We start from the raw sequence: 21,388 nt of genomic DNA, 5'->3' as shown, positions 1-21,388 counted from the left end.
TAGCTCTTGCCAAGACAAGACGTGATGTGAATTGCCTGCCTAGATAAACCGGTTTAAAGCGGACTATGAGTGCTGCAAGCGATAATGACAGGTATGTTTATTCGCCTGTTTTGAACTTTATCCAAGTAAATTTTGAAGCGGGAATTGACGACGATATCATCGTGAGTCATGCGGTTGATTTTTTTAAGAATTCGGCTGTTTCAACTGCAAAGATTGAACTTTATTCAGCTACAGTTCCAGATGACTGTTGTCCTAAGCGCGTTGGCAATAAAGCAATTACAAACAATATCAGAGATATGATTGATTTAATCCGGAAATGTGATTCTGAGAACATAACTATTCCTATTTATGTGATCCGGCTTCCAACCGAAGTTCCTACCATACCGGCTGTAGCATATTCACGCTTAGCTACCAAGATTAATAAAATTGGCCGAACTCTAGAAGTTATTGATTCTAAGCTCACAAATTATGATATGAATTTCCCGGCATTACCTACTGTCCCCGCGAATGATAATCTAGCCACAGTTGTTATCTCGAATGTGCCTATGGTTTTGAATAACCCAGCAAAACGTAGAGAGGTAATTAACAAGATCTCCGGTCATGAGGCAATTAGCAACATACGGTCGTCTAACGATAAACTTGTTGTAAGAATCGATAATGTGGCCGTGAATGATTTTTGCAAGGCTGTGCCCTCAGTTTTAGCGAACTCTAAAGCCAAACTTAGCGAAAAGAAATATTTTGGTCTATTAAAGGGTATAGGCACTGATTACGATATCTCTCGCCTTACTGAATACCCTGGAGTCTCTGACATAACAAGGCTTGGAACTTCCCATGCACTCAGAATTTCGTTTGTAGATGTTGCAACTAAGATCAATGCCATTAAAACTGGATTGAAAGTTGATTATGAAATTTTGCGCGTTTTTGAGTATTTTCAGATCCCGCGTTGTTGCCATAGATGCCGTTCTCCTGACCACGTAGTTGCCAATTGCAGAAGCCCAGTCGTGAAATGCTCCCGATGCTCCGATCCCCACGAATCATCAAAGGACTCTCCCTGTCAGTTGTCCCCTAAATGCGCTAGCTGTGGTGGAGACCATGTGTCATATAGTTTGCGATTTCCCAAGTTGCTTGCTATTGCTACCAAAGGTATTGCCAAATGATATCTTTGCCTATCCCTATTTGTTCTTTTAATATTAATGGGACCAAAGATAAGGACATTTGTATTGATAATCTTCTTGATACATTTGATGTAGTCCTTTTTCAAGAACATTTATTGCCGGCTGTGAGCGTAAATTTCCTTCGACGTAGCCCCAGACACATTGTTTTTTCTACAAATGCCCGAAGAACTTGTGGTAGTCCCTCCGGTGGGTTGGCTTGCGTGCTGAATCAGAAACTCTTCCCTTTCCCCACAGTGTTACGGATCTGATGATATTTATTTAGCCGTCAGGATTGGTGATCTTGTACTAGTCAATGTTTATTTGCTGCATAATAAGAATAATCTTGCATCATTCACCCATTTTGTTAAAGCATGCAAAAAATTGAAAAATTTGGTATTGGGTATTGAGAAACTTGGTTATGATTGGTTACTAATGGGTGACATGAACTGTCACATGACAATGTCCTCCCCTCGATCCGATTCATTGCTCGAGTGCCTCCCCCTTGGTTTCCGGATTCTGACAAAAGATCTTCCATTTACTTACATACATGCCAGTGGCTCCCGGTCTAACCTTGACCACTGTGTATGCTCTGCTGGTGTTACAACTTCAACTGTCCACGTTGATGAAGATGTAAGAGATTATGACCACATACCCATATCTCTGTGTGTGTCAGTCACATCTAAACTAGTAATAAATGCTCCCCAATCCGTAGAAAAAAGTGGTTTCAACGGCGAAATTGGAATCTTTGTGATTGGCCTCTATATGGCCACGCTTGCAAGCCTGCTGAGTACTATTAATGTGCCTTATAACCTCCTCTGTTGCGGAGTTACCTCACCCAGTGCTCGTTTGCAATTGAATACGTATTATCATCAAATCATTTTATGTTTGAAAAAAACGAACAAGTAGCTGTCCCAATTGAACGTATTCGGTCCAACACGCGATAGTTTGTTTGGAATTATGACCCTCTTTTGAAAAAGTGAAAAATCAGGCCAAGCTATGGTTCGTATTTGGATTGCTTGTGGGCGTCCCTCTCGTGGTACTGTTTTTGATATTAAACGTAAAACGAAAACGGCTTATAAAAGACAACTGCGGTCCGTCCCTGAAGCTTGAGTTAATTTTCCAAACAGTTCGAAAGAGTGGAAGTTTGTGACGAATTCTTCTAAGTTTACTGATTAGAAGAGTGATAATATTCCGCAATCAGCTTGGATCCAACATTATTCTAATATTTTTTCCCGTGTTAATTTCGCTGTACATAGCCGATATTCCCAACTCCTTGCTAAGTGCCTTCCCGAAAAAATGCAACAAAAGCATGTCCCTCCTGTGTCAGCTGAGATAATTACTGATTCGATCAGGCGGCTGAAGTCTCAGTCTATTGATATTGATGGTATAAGTGTTTTTCATTTACGGAAAGATTCTCGGGAACTTGTAAAACATTTGCAGCTACTTTTTCAAATGTGTCTTTGCTGTTCTTTAGTGCCTGATAGTTTCCTGTGTGGTACTGTTACCTCAATTGTAAAGAGAGGAAAAGACGTAAATAAATGTGATTCTTATAGGCCTATTACTGTCGCCTGCAATATTAGCAAACTTTTTGAATATGTGCTTTTTCCTTATATTATTGATTTTGTGAATTATGATGCTAATCAGTTTGGATTTAGAAAGGGGATTTCTTGTCAACATGTACATCGGGTGCTGTCTCTCCTTTTTAAGGATGCACAAACGAAAGGTCAATCATTATATATATGTGCTTTAGATATATCTAAAGCTTTCGACAGTGTTGTGCACCCTCAGGCTTTTTATTCTTTACATCAGCTTGGTATAAACCCATCGATTATTTCTCTGCTACGTTTTTGGTATTCGAATTCATATGTGAGGTTTAAATCGAATGGATGTGCTTTTGGAAATATTCCTGTTAAATGCGGGGTTAGGCAAGGAGGAGTTCTTTCGCCTCATATTTTTAATGCTTGCATTTCGATTGTGATTAGTAAGATTCCCTCCAGTTGTTTTTTTTGGTTTTTCGGAAGTTTCTTATTTATCAAATTATGATTAACAACACCAGATCAGCCGTTACAAAATGAGGCTTGAACGGATCGTTATCATGGTTTGACCTATTCTTATTTAAATATGCCTATAATTAAATACTTCGAAATGTGAATATTTACTTTTCAACGCTGTTAATCCCCCTGCTACTCCCCTTGCTTGCAACACCTTTATGGTACCTAGTTTCCCTGTTATCTAATGGCTTGGTATTTCCATATGTGAATCCGTAGGAAGCATCTGGTGTAAATTTATTTGTGATTTGAAGGATAAGCTTAAAGCTGGTTATGCAAAAATAGTTGCGAACTGTGGACGTTTTAATAGGCATGGTCTTGCTAAACGCTACTGTAGTTTCTGTGACCATGCAATTTTATCCGCTTCTGGGCAGTATCCGCTTTTTACTAAGCATGATCTGAAACAAATGAACGTTAATTATTTTAGATACTGTAAGTTCCTATTGTATTTGCTGCTTGCTGTGCGCAATAGGCGCCTTGTTGGTCGTTATGGTGCAACAGCAATTCCGTCCTCGCTTGAAACGGTGCAAGCGAAGATCAGTCAGGATGCTAGTTTTCGGTTGGGCCCACATCACAGTCTTATCCGTTTTTTTTATTAGTGATTATATTTGTGGTTAGATTGTCGTTGTTCTTTTTCTTTTTTGTTGTTTGTATTACTTCACTGTTTTACATTTATTGTACAGTGGGTTAAAAATAAAATAAATAAATAAATAATAAAAACAGTGTGTCATACACTGTAATTACAGTGTGTCATTATTCCTCTGGATTGCTTTTGTAGAATATATTTGTTAGCTATTCATTTTTTTCTTTGAAGCGTACGTCAGAAAGGAAAGTTTACTTTGTTTGTTTCAATTTGAACAAATCCAAATAGCCTTCTAAAGCCGGATTGGATTGGGATTATGAAATTTTCAACCAGTGAAAGGACTGTATTCCTCAACGGATTTCTTTTTTCTTTGCGTAGGAAGTTTTTGATTCATCGGACTCTTTCAAAGGGATCTCTCTATGATTTAGTCTTAAATGTGGACAAATTTCTTAGGCATTAGTATTCCAAATGTATGTGAGGATTCGGGCAAAGGCGCAAAACCCTCTGTATATGACCCTGTATCTATTGATTCCTTTCATTGGATGCTCAAATGGTGCATTAGGCCCGAGGATTAAAGGATTAGCTACAGACGTCCCCCCCCCATTATGTGCTTAGTGCTGCAAAATATACTATATACAAGCCACAATCTATAAACCAGTCAACCAGATCCCTATTATTTCGGGACATAATCTGAGGGATAATTCCTGTCACTGAGTTTAATTAATCATTCTGTGTCATCTATTTATTAAAATAAGGCTAAGGCAGGAGAGATGGCTGCATTGAAGCAAAACTATGTTGATATCTGATTTCTTCATATATAATTTCAAATTCCTTTCAGAAGGCGAGGGCGCAAATATTTCAGAATTTTTTTATCTTTAAAAAACTTATTAAAAATGTTATTGTCTACCATAATGGTTACGATATTCAGCTGTAATGTCTAGTTTTTGCATTTTTTTTCTTATTCAAATCTGTGAACTAAATATATCCCTGTTCAAATCCTAATAGCACTCTTTTAGATGTCCTAAAACTTGGCAAATTTGAGACATGTCCTTTCATGACCATATTTAATCTAGAAAAGTTGGTTAGCACATAAGACTAATATATTTTTTTTTTCGCAGTTATGCCTGTCCCCCCCCCCCCAAAAAAAAAATATATAGTGCACACGTTGCCTTTATTCCTGATAGCATAAAACAGAAGTCAGCGAAGGTAAAAAAAAAGAAAGTCAACACACAATTGAATCGTTCAATGACCACTCGCTTTTGGCTGCTCAAGTTTGCATGTGGGGTATTTTCCAGGGGAAATATAGACAGGGTGGGGATTTTATGGAACAATTTTTATATTTCTTTCTGCTTGAATTTCTATTTCTGGAATTTTATCTAAAATTAAGGGTTAAATAATAAGTCGAAGTCTTGAGGATAATGGAATAGTTACCTTCTTCCATAATTTTGTTACAATAATTTTGTTACAAAGTGACTATCCTCTGCTAAAACCAAGTATCTGAGCTAAAATTTTATTTTGGGTTACTATAATCATGGACCTTCCCCAATGTCGATGCGGCAAGTCCATTGACGAATTTACAATTTTTCTATCGACTATAATTTCTGTGATACGATATACCAACAGATAAAAACTAAAAACAGATTTCACTAGTTACTCACAGCCAAAACCTATTACGAACGCACAAGAATTATAAAACCTATTTTTACGTTCTCTAGAAAACGGAATCGCAAAAGGCGATAAGACAACAGTATTAGGAAAATTTAATGATTGGTATCTTCATCTATTTGTTTCGTTCCAAAAATGGTTAAATAACAATTTTGCGTTTTCTTGAAAACCTGACAAATGCAAGTGCTAGATTTTGACAGAGAATAGCCAAAAAGTTGTCAAACATTGAAAAATATGCGTTTCATACGGAAAATGCAAGAAATAATATGATATATGATATAACATGAATATGATAATTCATGTTAATTTCTGGATGGAGTCTTCGTTCTGACGATTCAAATCGCCTAACAATGTATTCTACTCTTTGGAAACGGCCGGGGACTACTGCAAACAGTTTAACGTCTCAAAAGAAGACGGAAACAAATAAATTGAAGCTTTTTTAATATTTCGCAGATAGGCAAGAAAACGAACGTTTTTTCTGTGAGACCGGAATACATACAGCACTACCCTAGATCCAGAGGTGTCAATTTTTCAGAAAAAAGATAATTTTCTATTATTGGTGATAATTCTGCATATTTTATGACTTTTTCTATAAATGTTACAATTTATGACATTTATATTTATGAAATTTTCTATATATTTATGAAATTTTCTATAAATGCACGAGGGGCTCCTTAGAAGGAGCTTATATAAACTTATTCCTACCAATCTTTGTGTAGTAAGGATTATGTATAAGCGAAAGTGAAACCAATGTTTGCTCTTTTTTTCATATTAGGCTTCAAGGTTTTAATCATCTGATAATACGCCGCTAATCCTGGAAATCCATTAATCCTGGAAAAATTTATTTTTAAATATTTCTTATACATTCCCTTCAAAGAATTAAAAAAAGGTTATGTTGGGACCAGCCCAAACAAAGGCTGGGAACTATTGCAAACGGTTTAATGTGTCACAAAAGAAAACGGAAACACGTAAACTGAAGCTTTTTTAATATTTTCCCAGATAGGCAAGAAAACGAAGGTTTTTTCTGTGAAACCGGAATACATGTAGCACTACCCTAGATCCAGAGGTGTTAGTTTTTCAAATAAAAGATAATTTTCTATTATTGGTGACGATTTTGGATATTTTATGACATTTTCTACTCTTAGAAGGAGCTTATACCAATTTATTCCCACCAATCTTTGTGTAGTAAGGATTATGTATAAGCGAATTACTGAAACCAATGTTTGCTCGTTTTTTTTCATATTAATTAAAAAAAACTTTTTTCACAAAATAAGTTTTTCAAAGAAAAGTAAAGAACCCCATTAAACCAAAAATGAGCAAAAATGAAATAAAACAATCTACCAAGCGTAAAACTACCAAAAATCAGCATTGATAAATAAATGAAACCCAAAACGAATAGAAATTACAATGAATAACCGAGTCAAACTCAAAACGAGCAGAAATTAATATGAGTAGGGCTCAAAACCGATTAAAGTGTCACAAAAAAAGAAGAAAACAGTGTAGATTGAAGGTTTTTTGATATTTCACTGATAAAAAACAAAACAAAACTAATTCTTCTAAAAGACAACAGAAGGGGGATGAAGATTTTCAATATGTGTAATGGCATAATTAATTATTTTCATTGACGATTTTTTTGGTTGGTGGCGGAATCTTCAGCCCAAAATAGATATTTTTTTTAGAGACACGTTCGTTTCGAAAAGCTGCTATCCTTCAATGATGCAATTAAAAAACCTAGCTGAGTTAGAAATACGTTTGTGTTTGGCCAATCGGTATAGAAAAAAAAATTTGGCAGAATTGTCCCCTGTAATTTAAAATGTTTCTTTGTAATTTTTTTGGATATCAGCGTATTTTTTTTTTTTTTTTTTTTTTTTATATTTTTAGTCTTCTCTAAATATTCTAAGAAAAAAAATCTAATTTTTTTATAAATGTTTACTAAAAAATTTCGCTTTTAAAATTTTGCGCAGGAACACGCCTACCTCTTGTTCAAACAACCAATAGCATAGATACTTCTATTAGTATAGTCAATCTAAATTAATTTTAGAGGTTACCTAAAACTAATTGCAACAGTTTTGATCTTAGTATCATTCAAACCGGAAAAAAATTGTCTACAATATATACATAATCGGCCCAAATCTGTCGATGCGAGATTAAAGTTGTGTCGTCTTTTCTTCTAAAATTACGACTTAAAAAAAATTACTGCAATTTAAAAAGTTCGTGAATATGGACTCAGTTCTGTGTTTTGACCATCCCTGAGTCGCTTGCCCCTTCCCCCCACACACACGCTTGAAATAATGTGTGCATTAATATACGTCTGATATTACACGAAGTAGGATCCACGCAAAACAAATTTACACTTCCTATGCCAAAATGCTAGGAAAAAGTTGTGTCCTCATATCTTGCATATTCCCCCCCCCCTCCTCACGTACACCCAATCAAATAAATGGTTTGCACAAATCTCAGAATTGTGCGGCATCTGCAATGCTCTTCACCGCTCTTGATAAGAAATTAGTCAATAGATGCGGTGATGCGCAAGAACAAGCTGACCCATTTTGCCCACATTCGAGTTTGAAAGAAAGTGTAAGCAGTACGCTTACACTTTCGAAATACGAATGTATTTCGGCTTCTAGCCAGTTTCTTAGTTACATTCACCCGTGACTGTGCGCCCACGCGTAGTCATTTCCCCCTTGCAACTTGGAGTGGCTCTTCAAGTGCATCATCACTAATCCTCCAAATTCTTGATTGATACCTTGAATTTGCTGAAGTTTTGCTACTCCTATTTTGAAGTTTTGGGGTTTGGGAAAAATGCTAACGTTTATTATGGAATCAAACTGCAAGGAATTAAATCTGACAGTCTGGTCTAACACGTGGTGGACAACGTTGATCACAACATGTGTACTCTCCATGGCAGAAACACCTTTCGTGGCAGGAGTATCATTGCTGCTGTAACACCAGGGCTAAAAGTCACTTTAAAAAGTATCCCTAGGCGGGAGGTTACCGCTGAGGAGATAAACACAGCTGGAAGAATCCGAATCATCTGTAGAAAGTCAAACGATTCTGTCATTTCATATGTGTTATGATCTTCGTCATCCAGAATTCGAAAAAGATAATATTTCAAACTTAGATAGTCTTTGGATTACGTCATGGCATCTCAAGTAACCTAGACCAGGTTGAAGTTACCATGGAATCTGTCATGGTCGGAAACCGTCCCGGTAAAGCCAACGTTTTCTTTCTTTCTATGATCGATCTTCCTTTAAGCGAAGACAATTTTATTCTTTCTACATTGAGATACATCACTATGTCCATCCAAGTTTGCAATAAGGGCATATTACAACATCTTAGGAACAGATAAACGTATTAAGTTGATATTTCAGAACCTGTTGAGGGGATTTATAACTAAATATGGATATTAAAATGGCCCATCTGCAGTATATCTGGGATGGCTAAGGACATTGAGGTGAAACTATTAGGTGATATTGCACTGTATATTGAACGAAGTCAAAATGCACTCTATGCATACATGTTGTCAAAAGGCTACTACAAATACTGCTTATGCAATTAGTACTACTGCTATTGTGAATTTTTCATGCTGTGACTGTGACTGATTGCGACTGAAACCCCAACTACTTGTAACTATAATTGCCAGTGTATGTGACTTTGTCTGCATCAACTACTTTGCTATAGCAAACAACAAGACAATCAGTCAAAACCGGAGCAATGCTAAAGAGGTAGGGATAAACTGGGTGGTGGGTATCGTAATAACAAATAGATATACATAGGCCTATATTTTATTCCTTATTTTTGCACATCCATGATGGTTTCTAAAAATGAAAGATCGTTGATAAAAGACGGATTTAATGAAGCATGGACAAACTTATATTTTTTTTATTGAAGTTAAAAAAAAACTTGTTGTTTAATCTGTCAAAAGAGTATTTCCGTAGTAAAGGAATATAACTTGAAGTGACATTACGATATTGAGCACAAAACTAAATTTGACTGTCTCGGAGGTGAATCTCGGAAAAACCCAATCATTAAAAATAAATCGTCACTCAAAAATCAGCAGAAAATCTTTAATGCTGAGACAGATAAAAGCAAATCAGCTGTACATGCCAGCTACAAATTGGGAGAAGTAACAGCAAATCATGATCACCCATTTAATGACAGCGAAGTTGTCAAAGAGTGTCTTAGCTATTGTCGAGGAAGTATGCCCGGAACAGAAAAATGTTTTTGAAAACTTTAATCCCTCTGCTAGAACTTGTACCAGCCGCATCGAAGACTTGGGTGCTAACTTGTGTGAACAACTTAAGGATGAAGCGCAGTCTTTTACGTATTTCTCTCTTGCGATGGACGAAACGGACGTTTGGGATACGGCACAATTCCTAATATTTGTATTGAGGGATTGACGCAAACTTTCGTGAATATGAGGAGTTATTTAAAACATGCGGTCTTAATGGAACTACAAAGGGGGAGGATTTATTTCATCACTTGCAACAAGATCTGGTTTCATGCGGCTTGAGCTGGGATAAATTAATGAACATCATCACAGACGGCGGAAAAAACATGAGCGGTCATAATAAAGGTGTCGTAGGAAGAGTCAACAGCAAAGTTCTAGAGTCTGGACCTGAAGTTCCATATATATTTCACTGTATCTTCACTTAGTATGAACTTTGCTCCTATCCCGTGTCGCTTTTGCTGATTCTAGCACATTCCGAAAGCCAAATAAACCAGAGCTAGCAAAAGCTATCAAGCGACTTTGAGAAATTGATACTATTGGGGAAATGTTTAGTCTGACTTGTATCTACGTCTTGGACAGGGGCGCTTTGCTTTACAGGATTCCCTGGGCGACGAAAGAAACATATTAGGAGATCATAGACCGATACTGGAAATACGTTTCATCCAAATGTCTAGACGCCATTATTGTCTTGGATGCCTAGGACATAGGTGCTTCGACGAAAGATGACTCATCTTAAGCGAAACCGTGTCACTGGACGGGAAGTACTGTTTAGCCCACAAATGAGACTAACCACCAAAAACGAGGAATTTCTTTCGTCCAAAAAGAGTAGGCCTGTTTCGTCAGTGTACTTTCTGATTATTTTTGAGGCAAAGGTCTAAGAACCATCCAAGATACAGCTGATGCTGACTTGCTTATTGTGCTTTCAGTGGTTGAGTGTTCGAAGACTTGGGATACTTTAGTTATCGGTGACGATACCGACTTGTCAATGCTGTTACTTTATTATTGTATTCCTGAGCCCTACAAAGTCTACCTGTACACAGAGCCTAAAGCAACCACTTCAGGTGCAACTTGGGACATAGAAGCAATTATTAAGAAGATTGGGACTGAAACATACAAACTGCTTCCTTTTGCTCATGCAATTCTTGGCTGCGACACAATCTCCCATCCACATGGACTCGGCAAAGAGATTGTGCTTAAATGGCTGAGAGACAAAGAACAGAAGAACAGCATAAGAAAAATGTTTCAATGTTTCCTCTAATTGATGCTTCAAAAGAAGAAATTAGAGCAGCGGGAGAGGTTGTACTTTTATATTGTACGGTGGATAATCTACTGATTATCTTGACAGTTAACGACACCGACACCTTCAGCAAAAAGTAGCAACATCTACAACTTCCGTCCATCCCCAAGATCTACCTTCTACTTCAGCAGCAGCGAAATTTCACTGTTTCCGATCCTATCTTAAAGTACAAAATTGGATTGGGCTTCAGAGCTATGCCTTTGAACCTGATAATTGGGGATAGAGACTCTAGAACGGCATGCTGTACCGTATCCTCACGGATCTTCCAGTGGCACCAAAATTAATTCTCACCCTCGTGAAGTGTGGTTATAATGGATCCCGTGGTAGTTACCGGTGTGGCTGTCATCAGAATGGCATCACATCTGACATTGTTTGCAAATCTTGCAAAGGAACTAATGTTCCAAATCTCAGGTCCAAACTGAAGATGAAGAAGACCGATTAATTAAATCCAGTCCTTTTGCAATTTCAAATTATCTGGGATTAAAAAAAAATAAATAAAATGGATGATTTAGCTAGTTGTAAGAAGTTGCTTATTGGATTTAAAAACATTGGGGTGGCCACGTTTAGGGTTGGGGACGGGGGGATTAAATTAACCTGGACACAACTTCTTTTCTGCATTAGCAGTAAAAAAATTTCTGTATAAATTCAACTTCGCGTAATGTTGCTCTCAGACCTATATTGACGCATGATTTAGGGGCGGGAGGGGGGGCTGAACTTGAACGTTCAAAACAAAAACAAGTGCATATTCATGATCTACATACCAGATTTACCCATTACCGACTTTCTATACGTGCAAATTAAGTCGTTTTTAAAAAGTCGTCATTTTAAAAGAAAAGACGAAAAATGGTCAATTTCACCTCGTCCTATTTTGGCTGATTTTTTATATGTTGTTGACGATTTTTTTTCGGGTTCGAATGGTACCAAAATAAAAAATATTGCAATTTGTTTGGGGTTAAACCTTAAATTGACTGTACTATATATGATGCTCGCCATGCTAGTAAATGCGTTACTATCATTAATATATGAAAAGCCGCTGATGTGACTTGGGTATGCGGCTTAAATGGAAGAACATGTTCCCATGGTCAAAGATGGTATTCCGGGGACATTTCTACTGCATAGCACACAAGATGGTATGAGAAAGACTGGAGGCCTCTGATTAGTGTAGAATGTGACTCAGGTGGCTTAGCCCTGTGACGAATTTGCACCACTGGATATATGAGATCTTTTATATAAGTTTAGAACCGCTGTTTATATAAAAGCCTTTGGGTCAACTTATTTTCTGTGAACAAGGTATTTTTGCCGCTTCAAAAGCGAAAATGTTTGTGTTTTTTATGCATTTTTAGATTTTGTGGACTGGGAAGGAATAAACCAAATTATACTTGGTAGACGATTGGTCTACCAGTTCTAACCCGTATTTAGAAACCGCTGCATGGAGACACTTGTGTTCTAAAAGCTACGAACGTAGATGGGAGCAAGAAAGAAACAAAAAGAAAAAAATTTACTGTCCTAGACTTCCGTGTTAAGTAGTGTGCCTTAATTCCCCGAATTAATTTATTTTTCTTGTGCCGCATTTTTCTATCCCAATCATCTTATTTGATGTCATTCATATTTTCTTGAAAGTGTACTCTCTATTCCTATGTGGGTAATTTGTTAAACTACCGCTAATATTACTAATAATTTTTTATAGGATACAAAATAGGAACACTTAGGAAAAAGGAGTTAAAATAAAAAGAAAAAAATTATATACATAAACTAACACTATGATCGAACAAACATTCAAATCAGCTGGGGAATGTGGCCTTAGTTTTTCAGCAGCTCTTGCTAATAGTTTCTCATAAAGTGTCATAAACTTTTATAATATCCGACGCCCTGATATTGAGTCAGTGACAGTAGATAAAACAGTAGTATGATCTATTGAATTTTGTAGTTTATATAATGTTTTTGTTTATGGAGTCAGATTTAATTGGAATTGAATTTTGCATTGCCATGGCTCTAGGGCTTTTAGAGGAATAAAAGTTATTTTTCAAGGAGGCACACTTGTGCCTCTATAAAGAGGCGACCCACCACAATGTTAAGCGATTTCAGGTCCTAGAGGTCACAGAGAGATGGCGGTGATCGCATTTTGTAGCCCAAGCTCAAACTAAGAAACGTGCAAAATTTCATCCTCCTCCGACTTTATCTTCATGGGGTAAACTGGGTCGGAAGTTTCGACCCTCCCACCCCAGCCCCCCTTTAACGTTGTCCGATTGGGCTGAAATTTAGAGGTTAAGCTTTCCTAGGGCCCGGGAGCTTATCCTCGAAATTTCAGCTCAATCCGATTACTCCTGTTTTCCAAAAACCAAATATAGCCACTTAATTTTCATTTCTCTTTTTTTTTGTTATCCACGCCTACAGGCCACAGTTCGCAACTGATCCGGATGAATGAGGACTCATTCAAAGCAAAATTCGACCTGTTAGGGCCTTTTGATATTTTCAGACCGAAAAAATTATCCCCCGAATTTACATTTACGAAAAACCTCGTTTTCCTATAAGAACCCGCTATAAGCGGGCTCTTATCGTTTCCCGTTCGGGCTAGCCCGCAAGCTGTCAAATCATCTAACAGTTAGTCACGCCATAATAAGTAATAAACTGTACAAAAACGTGCAGAAATTATTTGAAAAAAAACTACGTTTTCTAAAGAGTTAAAGAGGGTGAGCTACAAGGTTGAACCTTAAAACATACAGGGATTAGGAGGCACAGTTGGGGGCTGCCGCCCCCAAACCCCCGCTTTCGCAGCCTTTACATAAAAAAAAAAGTTTTTTAAACTGAAAGTAGGGAGCGACATTAAATCTTAAAACGAACAGAAATTATTCCGTATATGAAAGGGGCTTTGCCCTCCTCAACGCCTCGCTATTTACGCTAAAGTTTTATTGTTTAAAAAAAGAGTTGTGAGAAAGTCAAACTTTAGCGTAAAGAGCGAGGCGTTGAGGAGGGCACAGCCCCTTTCCTATACGGAATAATTTCTGTTCGTTTTAAGATTTAATGTCGCTCCTTACTTTCAGTTAAAAAAAACTTTTTTTTTATTTAAAGGCTGCGAAAGCGGGGGGTTTGGGGGGCGGGAGCCCCCAAGTGTGCCTCCTAATCCCTGTACGTTTTAAGGTTCGACCTTGTAACTCAGCCTCTTTAACTCTTTAGAAAACGTAGTTTTTTTCAAATAATATTATTATGAAGCTAAATGATTTGGTACCAAATAGCTCCAGAAGGCGTAACTTTCTTTTGAAGATTGATTATTTTTGGGAATCAACAGATTGTCAGTATTTAAATTTCTAAGACCGCAAAGCGTTGTCAAATTTAACTAACTAGATTCGTTTATTTATTTACACGATTCAACGCGGCAACACTGATGAAAATTTGGTACTGCCTTAAAAGCTTCATAATTTTGAAAAAAAATTCGTGATTATCAGTCATAAATAGACCCAACATGAGTCATGAGAGGCTAAAGCTATTTGAGTTTGATGTCCTTGTTTTTTTAAGACTTAAAATACGACCTAGTCTTTATGAAGTTTTGTTTTTACTATTTTACAGTTGTTATTTCTCCTAACTGAAAAAGAAAGTATTGTCTCTGCGCGGTGTTTTTGTCAAAATAGTAAAATTGGAAATACCTACAACATCTACAACGGGAACACTTGAGTGATTAAGAAGTTTTGAAACGTTGCATATTACTCAGAAAGGTGCTTGGAGGAGTACTCAATACATGCACAAAATATAAGTAATCAGAACAACACTGCTTAATGAAAAAGAAAAAATAGATTGAAAGAAATATGCATTTTTAACCCTTCAAAATAATTTTTTACCGGGTATTTTGAGAGTGTTATATTTTCTTTTGGAATATGACAGTTCAAAACCTCCGGTATGACATTTTGATGGTGTTATGACTGTTTATAGTGGGTGGTGTTGTATTTAGAATCTTTCTACGCTGCATTGGTAGTAATGTTTTTGTTGATGATAATAGTTATTGTTAATTTTTCTAACTTTTGTTTCAAAATAGTTTTTTTAATTGCTCCCTTTTTCTAGTTGAGGAGATGCAGTTGAAAATCGAAATCTCTGCAAGAAATTCTTCCGAGGAGGTATTCCCCTTTTTTCTATGTTTTTTTTTTATTATTATCATTTTTTTTAGAAAAATCCTTCTATTAAAGGATTAACTTTTAATGTGACCTAGACTTAAAAAGAACACTGTAATAATAATTAATGGCCTATGTTGGAAAATCACTTGCCAAACGAATCAGTTCCATAAAACAAGCAATGGAGAAAAGTGACAACACACACCCCTCCCTCCCTCTTGGAGTGACGAAAGATGGTATCCTAAACAAATGTTTTCCCCCATGTTTGGTAGAATCCTATGACCCCCTTCAAGGGTTGATCCTGGGTACATATCTGGTCTTGTTTACATAATGAAAATCTTAAAAATTAATTTGAATTGATTAGGGTTAGGATCAGTCATATTACTGTTTTCTATGTTTTGTTTTATCGCAAAATATATTGAATTTCACGCAATATGGATAGATTTGCCTTAGTAAGTTTTGATATAGGGGCCAATCCTAAGGCTCGGTTGTTGTGTCTATTAATACACTCCTTCAGATGAAATTTTCCTTCATCGGCAAAAAAAGCCGCTGCAAGGATATAGCATTCTTATTTAGTTAAGGAGTGACCTGGTTCGGCCCCTCAAATCAAGAAATTCAAGGAATTATTTTGGTAAAGGGGAATCATATATTGAATAATTTGAAGTGTAAGAAACTAATTTTTTATCAGTTGAATTATCAGAAAATGTTTAATGTAAAACATGAACTTGATAAAAAAAAATATGGCAAAAATTACATCGCAAAGCAGTATCCTTCATTTCTTCTATACTTATTTTACAAAGTCAAAACTTTTGGTCAATTATAATGGTGGTTGAGGGGAGAGGTCTTTAAAGCGCAAAGTTTAAACCCTTTAATCGAATTGGATATTCGATTAACAAACCAGTAAGGTTTTTATGTGAATTTAATCCCTATGTATCAGATTTTGCAATCTCTGGCAAAGGATTACAGGTCCTGACCTAAATAAAATTATTATTGCTACTCTGTGACGTCACCATTACATTACTGGTCAAACAACCGTCTCTGGACTTATGGATTACGGTTTGGATTGTGGCTGCTTACGAGTGAAATAAGATGGCTGAAAAGTTGGTGTTTAGCCCCGTTCTGAACTTTTTGAGTAGATCACTCACAGAAGGTGTAAAACTTGATATGATCGTCAAGAGTGCTATTAACTGTTTCGAACACGATACAGTTTTATAAGCTAAGAAGACCTTTCATAGGGAGCTGGATATTGAAACCCGGATGGTTTCGTATGCCAAGGATGATAACAATATTACTTTTATGTCCAAGTTGCTAGTCACGGCGGCAAAGCAAAATGTTCTGATTTCAAAGTTTGTAGTTTTCAGTCCATGTGAAGTACCTGCCATCGGCGAGTCTGTCTTTGCCACAGTAGTTTCGAAAATAAAGGAACTTTCGAGAAAATTAGATGGATATATGTTGAGTGCTTGCCGCTTCCCGAACAGCCTGCCTGACAAATCCTAGCCTCATCAATCCACACCCCCTCACCACTATTCTCTGTGATACTTAAGAACCCCCCAAAAGACTTAAAAGGCCCAAATGAACGAAACACTCATCGATAAAGTATGTCCAAATCCAAACAGTATAGCTGAGTTACGCCGCTCTAACGACGAGTGGAAACTTGTGGTTCGGTCCAAGAAAACCGCAGGCCAGATAGTCGAAAATGTTAAGGGGGCCAAACCACCGTTCAACATTTCTCTCAAGGAGCCTGCTTTTGTCGCGGCAATTAAGCGAGTGTCAGAAGATTTAGACGAACTATCGCTGAAACAGCTAATCCCCAAGTGCACTAAAACAGTACAGTGTGGCAAGTCCCGAACGTTTAAAGTTTACTTTCCGTTTCGAACTTGATACGTTTCTGAAAGCATCTATGAAAGTGGGATATGAACGCCTTCCGGTTGAAGAGTTCTTGTTCCTACCACGTCGCTGCTTCAATTGTCATGCCATTGGTCACCTCCCCGTGAATTGTAAGAACAGTGCGCTGTGTTCTAAGTGTGGCTCCGTCGATCACAAATCGACGCCTGATACTTCATGCTAAAAAAGTGCCTTTTGTGTTTCTTGCAAGACCAATGGTCACACGTGTTATAGTGTAAAGTGCCCGAAAAACTGCAAAACTTAAACTCATGGACTCGTTTCTACTTTCATGGAATATAAATGGGTCATTTACAATTAATCGTTCTGTGTTGCAAAGCCTCAGCTCCAATTATAACGTGATTTTCCTCCAGGAATATTTTTTTTACTAAACATGGTATCAATATACTTACACTTGATGGCATGACGTCATACTCCGTGCCTGCTAGAAAGCTCAGTAACATAGGTAGACCCTCTGGTGGACTTGTTACTTTCATTATGTTGGCTCTCTGTTCTAGCTTGTTCGAACTAAATGATCATTACTTAGCTGTGAGAGTGGACTCCTGTGTTTACATTAGTGTGTATCTACTCACTGATTACTCCAACGATCAGTCAGAGCGATTATTTGCTTTTTCGTGTGAAAAGTTAGGTTCTTGTGTAAAAAAAAAATTCAGCGTCTAAGTTTACCTTGTGTTATAGCCGTAGACTTGAATTGTAATTTGTCTGAACCAGATTCTCAGGCGTCTCCACGTACTACTATAGTAAAGGGTTTATTCAGTGATTTTTTGAGTGTATTAGATAAAGTGTCAGGTTTTAGGTATATTCACACGTCTTCACGAACCTCTAACTGGGACCACGTTGCTGTATCTTCAAATCTGACTGCCGATTCAGTTAACATTATATTTGATTATCAGCTGTCTGACTACTTACCTATAACTTGCTGTATCGGTGTGCGATCTTTGATTTCTCAAAGTAGTCCACTAGCACGTGATTCCTAAGCACGGCGGTATCGTCGTGATTGATCAAAGATTGACCAGACTCAGTTCCTCGAGTCGATTGACTCGATTCTAAGTAAAGTTATTGTCCCATTTCACCTCCTCCTAAAATCACTCCAGTTGCCTAAAAATGAAGTCCTGATTTGTCTTGATATATATTGTGCGGAAATATGTCATACTTTCCGATTTGGCGAAAAACAAGCTGTTCCCATGCAACGTGTCTTCAAAGGAATCGTTCCTGAATGGTCCACAAATCCAGAGCTTTTTACCTCATGTGGACAAGCAAAGTTTTGGTTTTCTATATCGAAAGATTGTGGGAGTTCTACTACCGGGCATGTGAATGACATACGGATCTCTACTAAGCGGAAGTTTTCCAAAATTCTTACTCAGCATCGTAGGGATTTTATTAATAGCTATTCTGCCCGTGCAAAACAAGATTGAATTATGGTATTTAAATTTGTATCCTCCTCAGCACCCCTTTCTTCGTCACCGTCCTCAGCTGTCATTCCAGAAGCGGAATGGTATGCATATTATGAATCTGCGTTTTCTGCCCCTGATCCCATCATAGAGCAGTCTTATGAATTAGCTCTGGATCAGTTTCTTGATGCTCAATCCGATGAAGATTTTGTGGTCAGTACCCGTTCTGTCGAATATGCCATCCAAAAATTAAAATGGAAACGTTCATCTGGTATTGACTAACTTATTGCTATTCATTTCAAATACGGGGAAAAACTTCTTACGGATCATCTGTCTCTGCTTATGCAGATGATTTTCACTCAGGGTATCGTTCCTTCTTCTTATGCATCGAAGATTTGACCCCTATATCTAAAAAAGGGAAATCTGAAGTCCACTGTACATCATTCCGCCCTATTACTGTAGCTAAATCCCTTTGCAAGCTCTTTGAGTTGCTATTTATTAGGGAACTTGAAAAACTCTGCTATACCCCTCCATAGAAGTTTGAATTTAAGCGAGGTACCGGGCCGACGCTTTAACCGCTGTTGCAAATACCCTGATTGATGCGGAGTCATCTGGAGAAAGCCTTGTTTTGGGGGGACATGATGTCAGACGTGCATTCAACTCTTTTATCCACGCAGTGATGCTTCTGAAATCTGGTAAACGTGGATTGAATCTGGCTATTATTCGTTCTCTTCGGGATTTATATCAAGACTTCATATCCGCCTGAAACTACCCCCAGATAAAGAAATGCCCCCGATTCCGCGTAGACAACTTATCCCAGTAAAGAAAGAGGCCCGTCAAGAAGCTGTCACCTCTCCCGACCTCTTTAATAACTATGCACTGGAAGCACAGGATTTGTGCCCTCCTTTACTAATTTTGTCTTCTGCAAACCTTCCCTTGATGTGCTATGCTGTCGACATCCTAAGCGTTAGTCGAACTCTTCAACGCATCAACAAAATTTTGGAATTCTTGATGTGGAATATCAGAAAACTGGGCTTCAATTCAACTCCTCCAAATCTGATATTGTCCTTTAACTGGAAAAAAAAATTCTCTGCCCCTTCCATTACGCTTGGATCTAGCTCTGTTCAATCTATAGATCACATTCTGTATCTAGGTCTGCCCATTGCTTCTTCTATCCGACTCACCCGAAATCTTCTTCTTAAACAAATCAGACGTAGAATCTCAGCAGCTTACGCTTCCATTGTATCTTGTGAACTTCGATTCAAAAGACATCTTCTAGCAAGTCTATATAATGCTGTTGCCCTTCCCCACATCCTCTACACCGCACCCTTCTGGAAACTCCTATTTAAAACAAGCAAGAGTAAAATTCGATCCATGTTCTTTCGTTTTGCCAAGTATCCGCTTCATCTGCCTCCGTGGTATAGAAATTCGCTCACTATTGCGAAATTCCAGGTTGCTGACCCAGAGGTTGCCGTCGCTAGACGGATGGCGAAAAATAATCGAAAATTTCATGGGAATTTAAATTATGGGTCCCACATTCTTAAGCAGTGATGCATTGTCTTTTCTTTTCCTATGCTCCGTCTTGTTGCCGTTTTTAATTGTGACAGGTTTTTTTTAAATAATTTTTAATAATAATAATAATTTAATTCTAGTATGATTGTTTAACGTTATGGTTCTGCAACATATGTAATAGGTTGCGCCATTTTGAATATTTTTATTTGCACATATATTATGTAAATTAGATGGTGCTATTATCATTTCTTAAACTATTGCCTTCGGCTCTCACCTTGGAACCGAAAATCGTTTCTGTTTATTTGTTATAGTATAACTGATTCACCTACTTCTGTTTTAACAAGTATTGTGAATTTTAACGATTAATTTGTCACACAACTGGAGCCATATCTTGCAGTGGTAAGATAAGTGGCACATTAGGTTGTAAATGTGTGTTTATACTCGTTCGCTTAGAAGTTTTTTTTTATTCTGGTATCTTTCGTATATTTGCTTGTCTTGTATTTTGCGAAGTGTCTAATTGTTGTCTTTACTGTTTTTATCATTTTGTTTTCTCTTACTGCTCCGTCTTCTTGCTTTTGTATGAAGGGTTTTCAAATAAATAAATAAATTATATATATATATATATATATATATATATATATATATATATATATATATATATATATATATATATATATATATATATATATATATATATATATATATATATATATATATATATGTATATGTATATATATATATGTATATGATATATATATATATATGTATATATATATATATATATATATATATATATATATATATATATATATATATATATATATATATATATATATATATATACAATTTATAAACTTGAAGCAGGCTTGTCTCGATTTTTGGGGCGTTATATGGAGGGAGGACACAATGGCCGAAGGCCTCGGTCGAGTTCGTTGATTTTGAATTAAAATCAAGTATTTTGCAAGCATCAAGACATGGCTAATTGTAGAAAAAGCCAAGACAGGTAGACCGAGTGATAGAGAGGCAAATCTGGGATAAGCCCTTTTAAGGATTCTGTAAAAATGATACCATTCTATTTGCAGATAGATAAGTTTATTTATTATCCGTTCATGGGTCAATCCTAAGGTAGAAGTAAGGTAGATAGTCACGGATTCAAGGGATGAAACATTGGATTGACTTTGGGTTGTCACGTGACGGACAATGTTCACTGGACTGTATGCAAAATCTGGGATAGCTGTCCAATACGGACAGCTAAAGCAAAGGCCATTGCTAAATTGTCTGAAGTAATCAAAATCCAATAACGTATCAAAAATCAAAATGAAGAGCAAAGGCACGGGCGATTAGAAGATATGCAAAAACGACAATTAGAGTGTGTTAAAAATGAAAATGAAGAACAAATACACACGCTGTTAGAAGACATACGACACTGAACAAGTGAGGGAGTCAAAAATGAAAATGAAGAGCAGCGAGTCAATGACAATCGACCTAGACAGCGAGAATCAAAA

At 37.0% G+C, this 21,388-nt stretch overlaps 1 protein-coding gene across 1 annotated transcript in view; it reads left to right on the top strand.

Moving 5' to 3' along the window:
- Positions 1–21,388, top strand: part of LOC148951638 (uncharacterized) — a 79,232-nt gene that overhangs the window by 29,102 nt on the left and 28,742 nt on the right. Inside the window, exon 4 of the mRNA XM_089091171.1 lies at positions 15,032–15,084. Within this exon, the coding sequence (XP_088947297.1) occupies positions 15,032–15,084 (53 nt within the window). The remainder of the gene's footprint in view (positions 1–15,031; positions 15,085–21,388) is intronic.

The sequence above is a fragment of the Artemia sp. Qi Xiang Cuo genome, chromosome 6 (assembly GCF_049724085.1).
Source record: "Artemia sp. Qi Xiang Cuo chromosome 6, ASM4972408v1, whole genome shotgun sequence".
Lineage (NCBI taxonomy): Eukaryota > Metazoa > Arthropoda > Branchiopoda > Anostraca > Artemiidae > Artemia > Artemia sp. Qi Xiang Cuo.
This window is presented reverse-complemented; position numbering and strand designations above follow the sequence as displayed.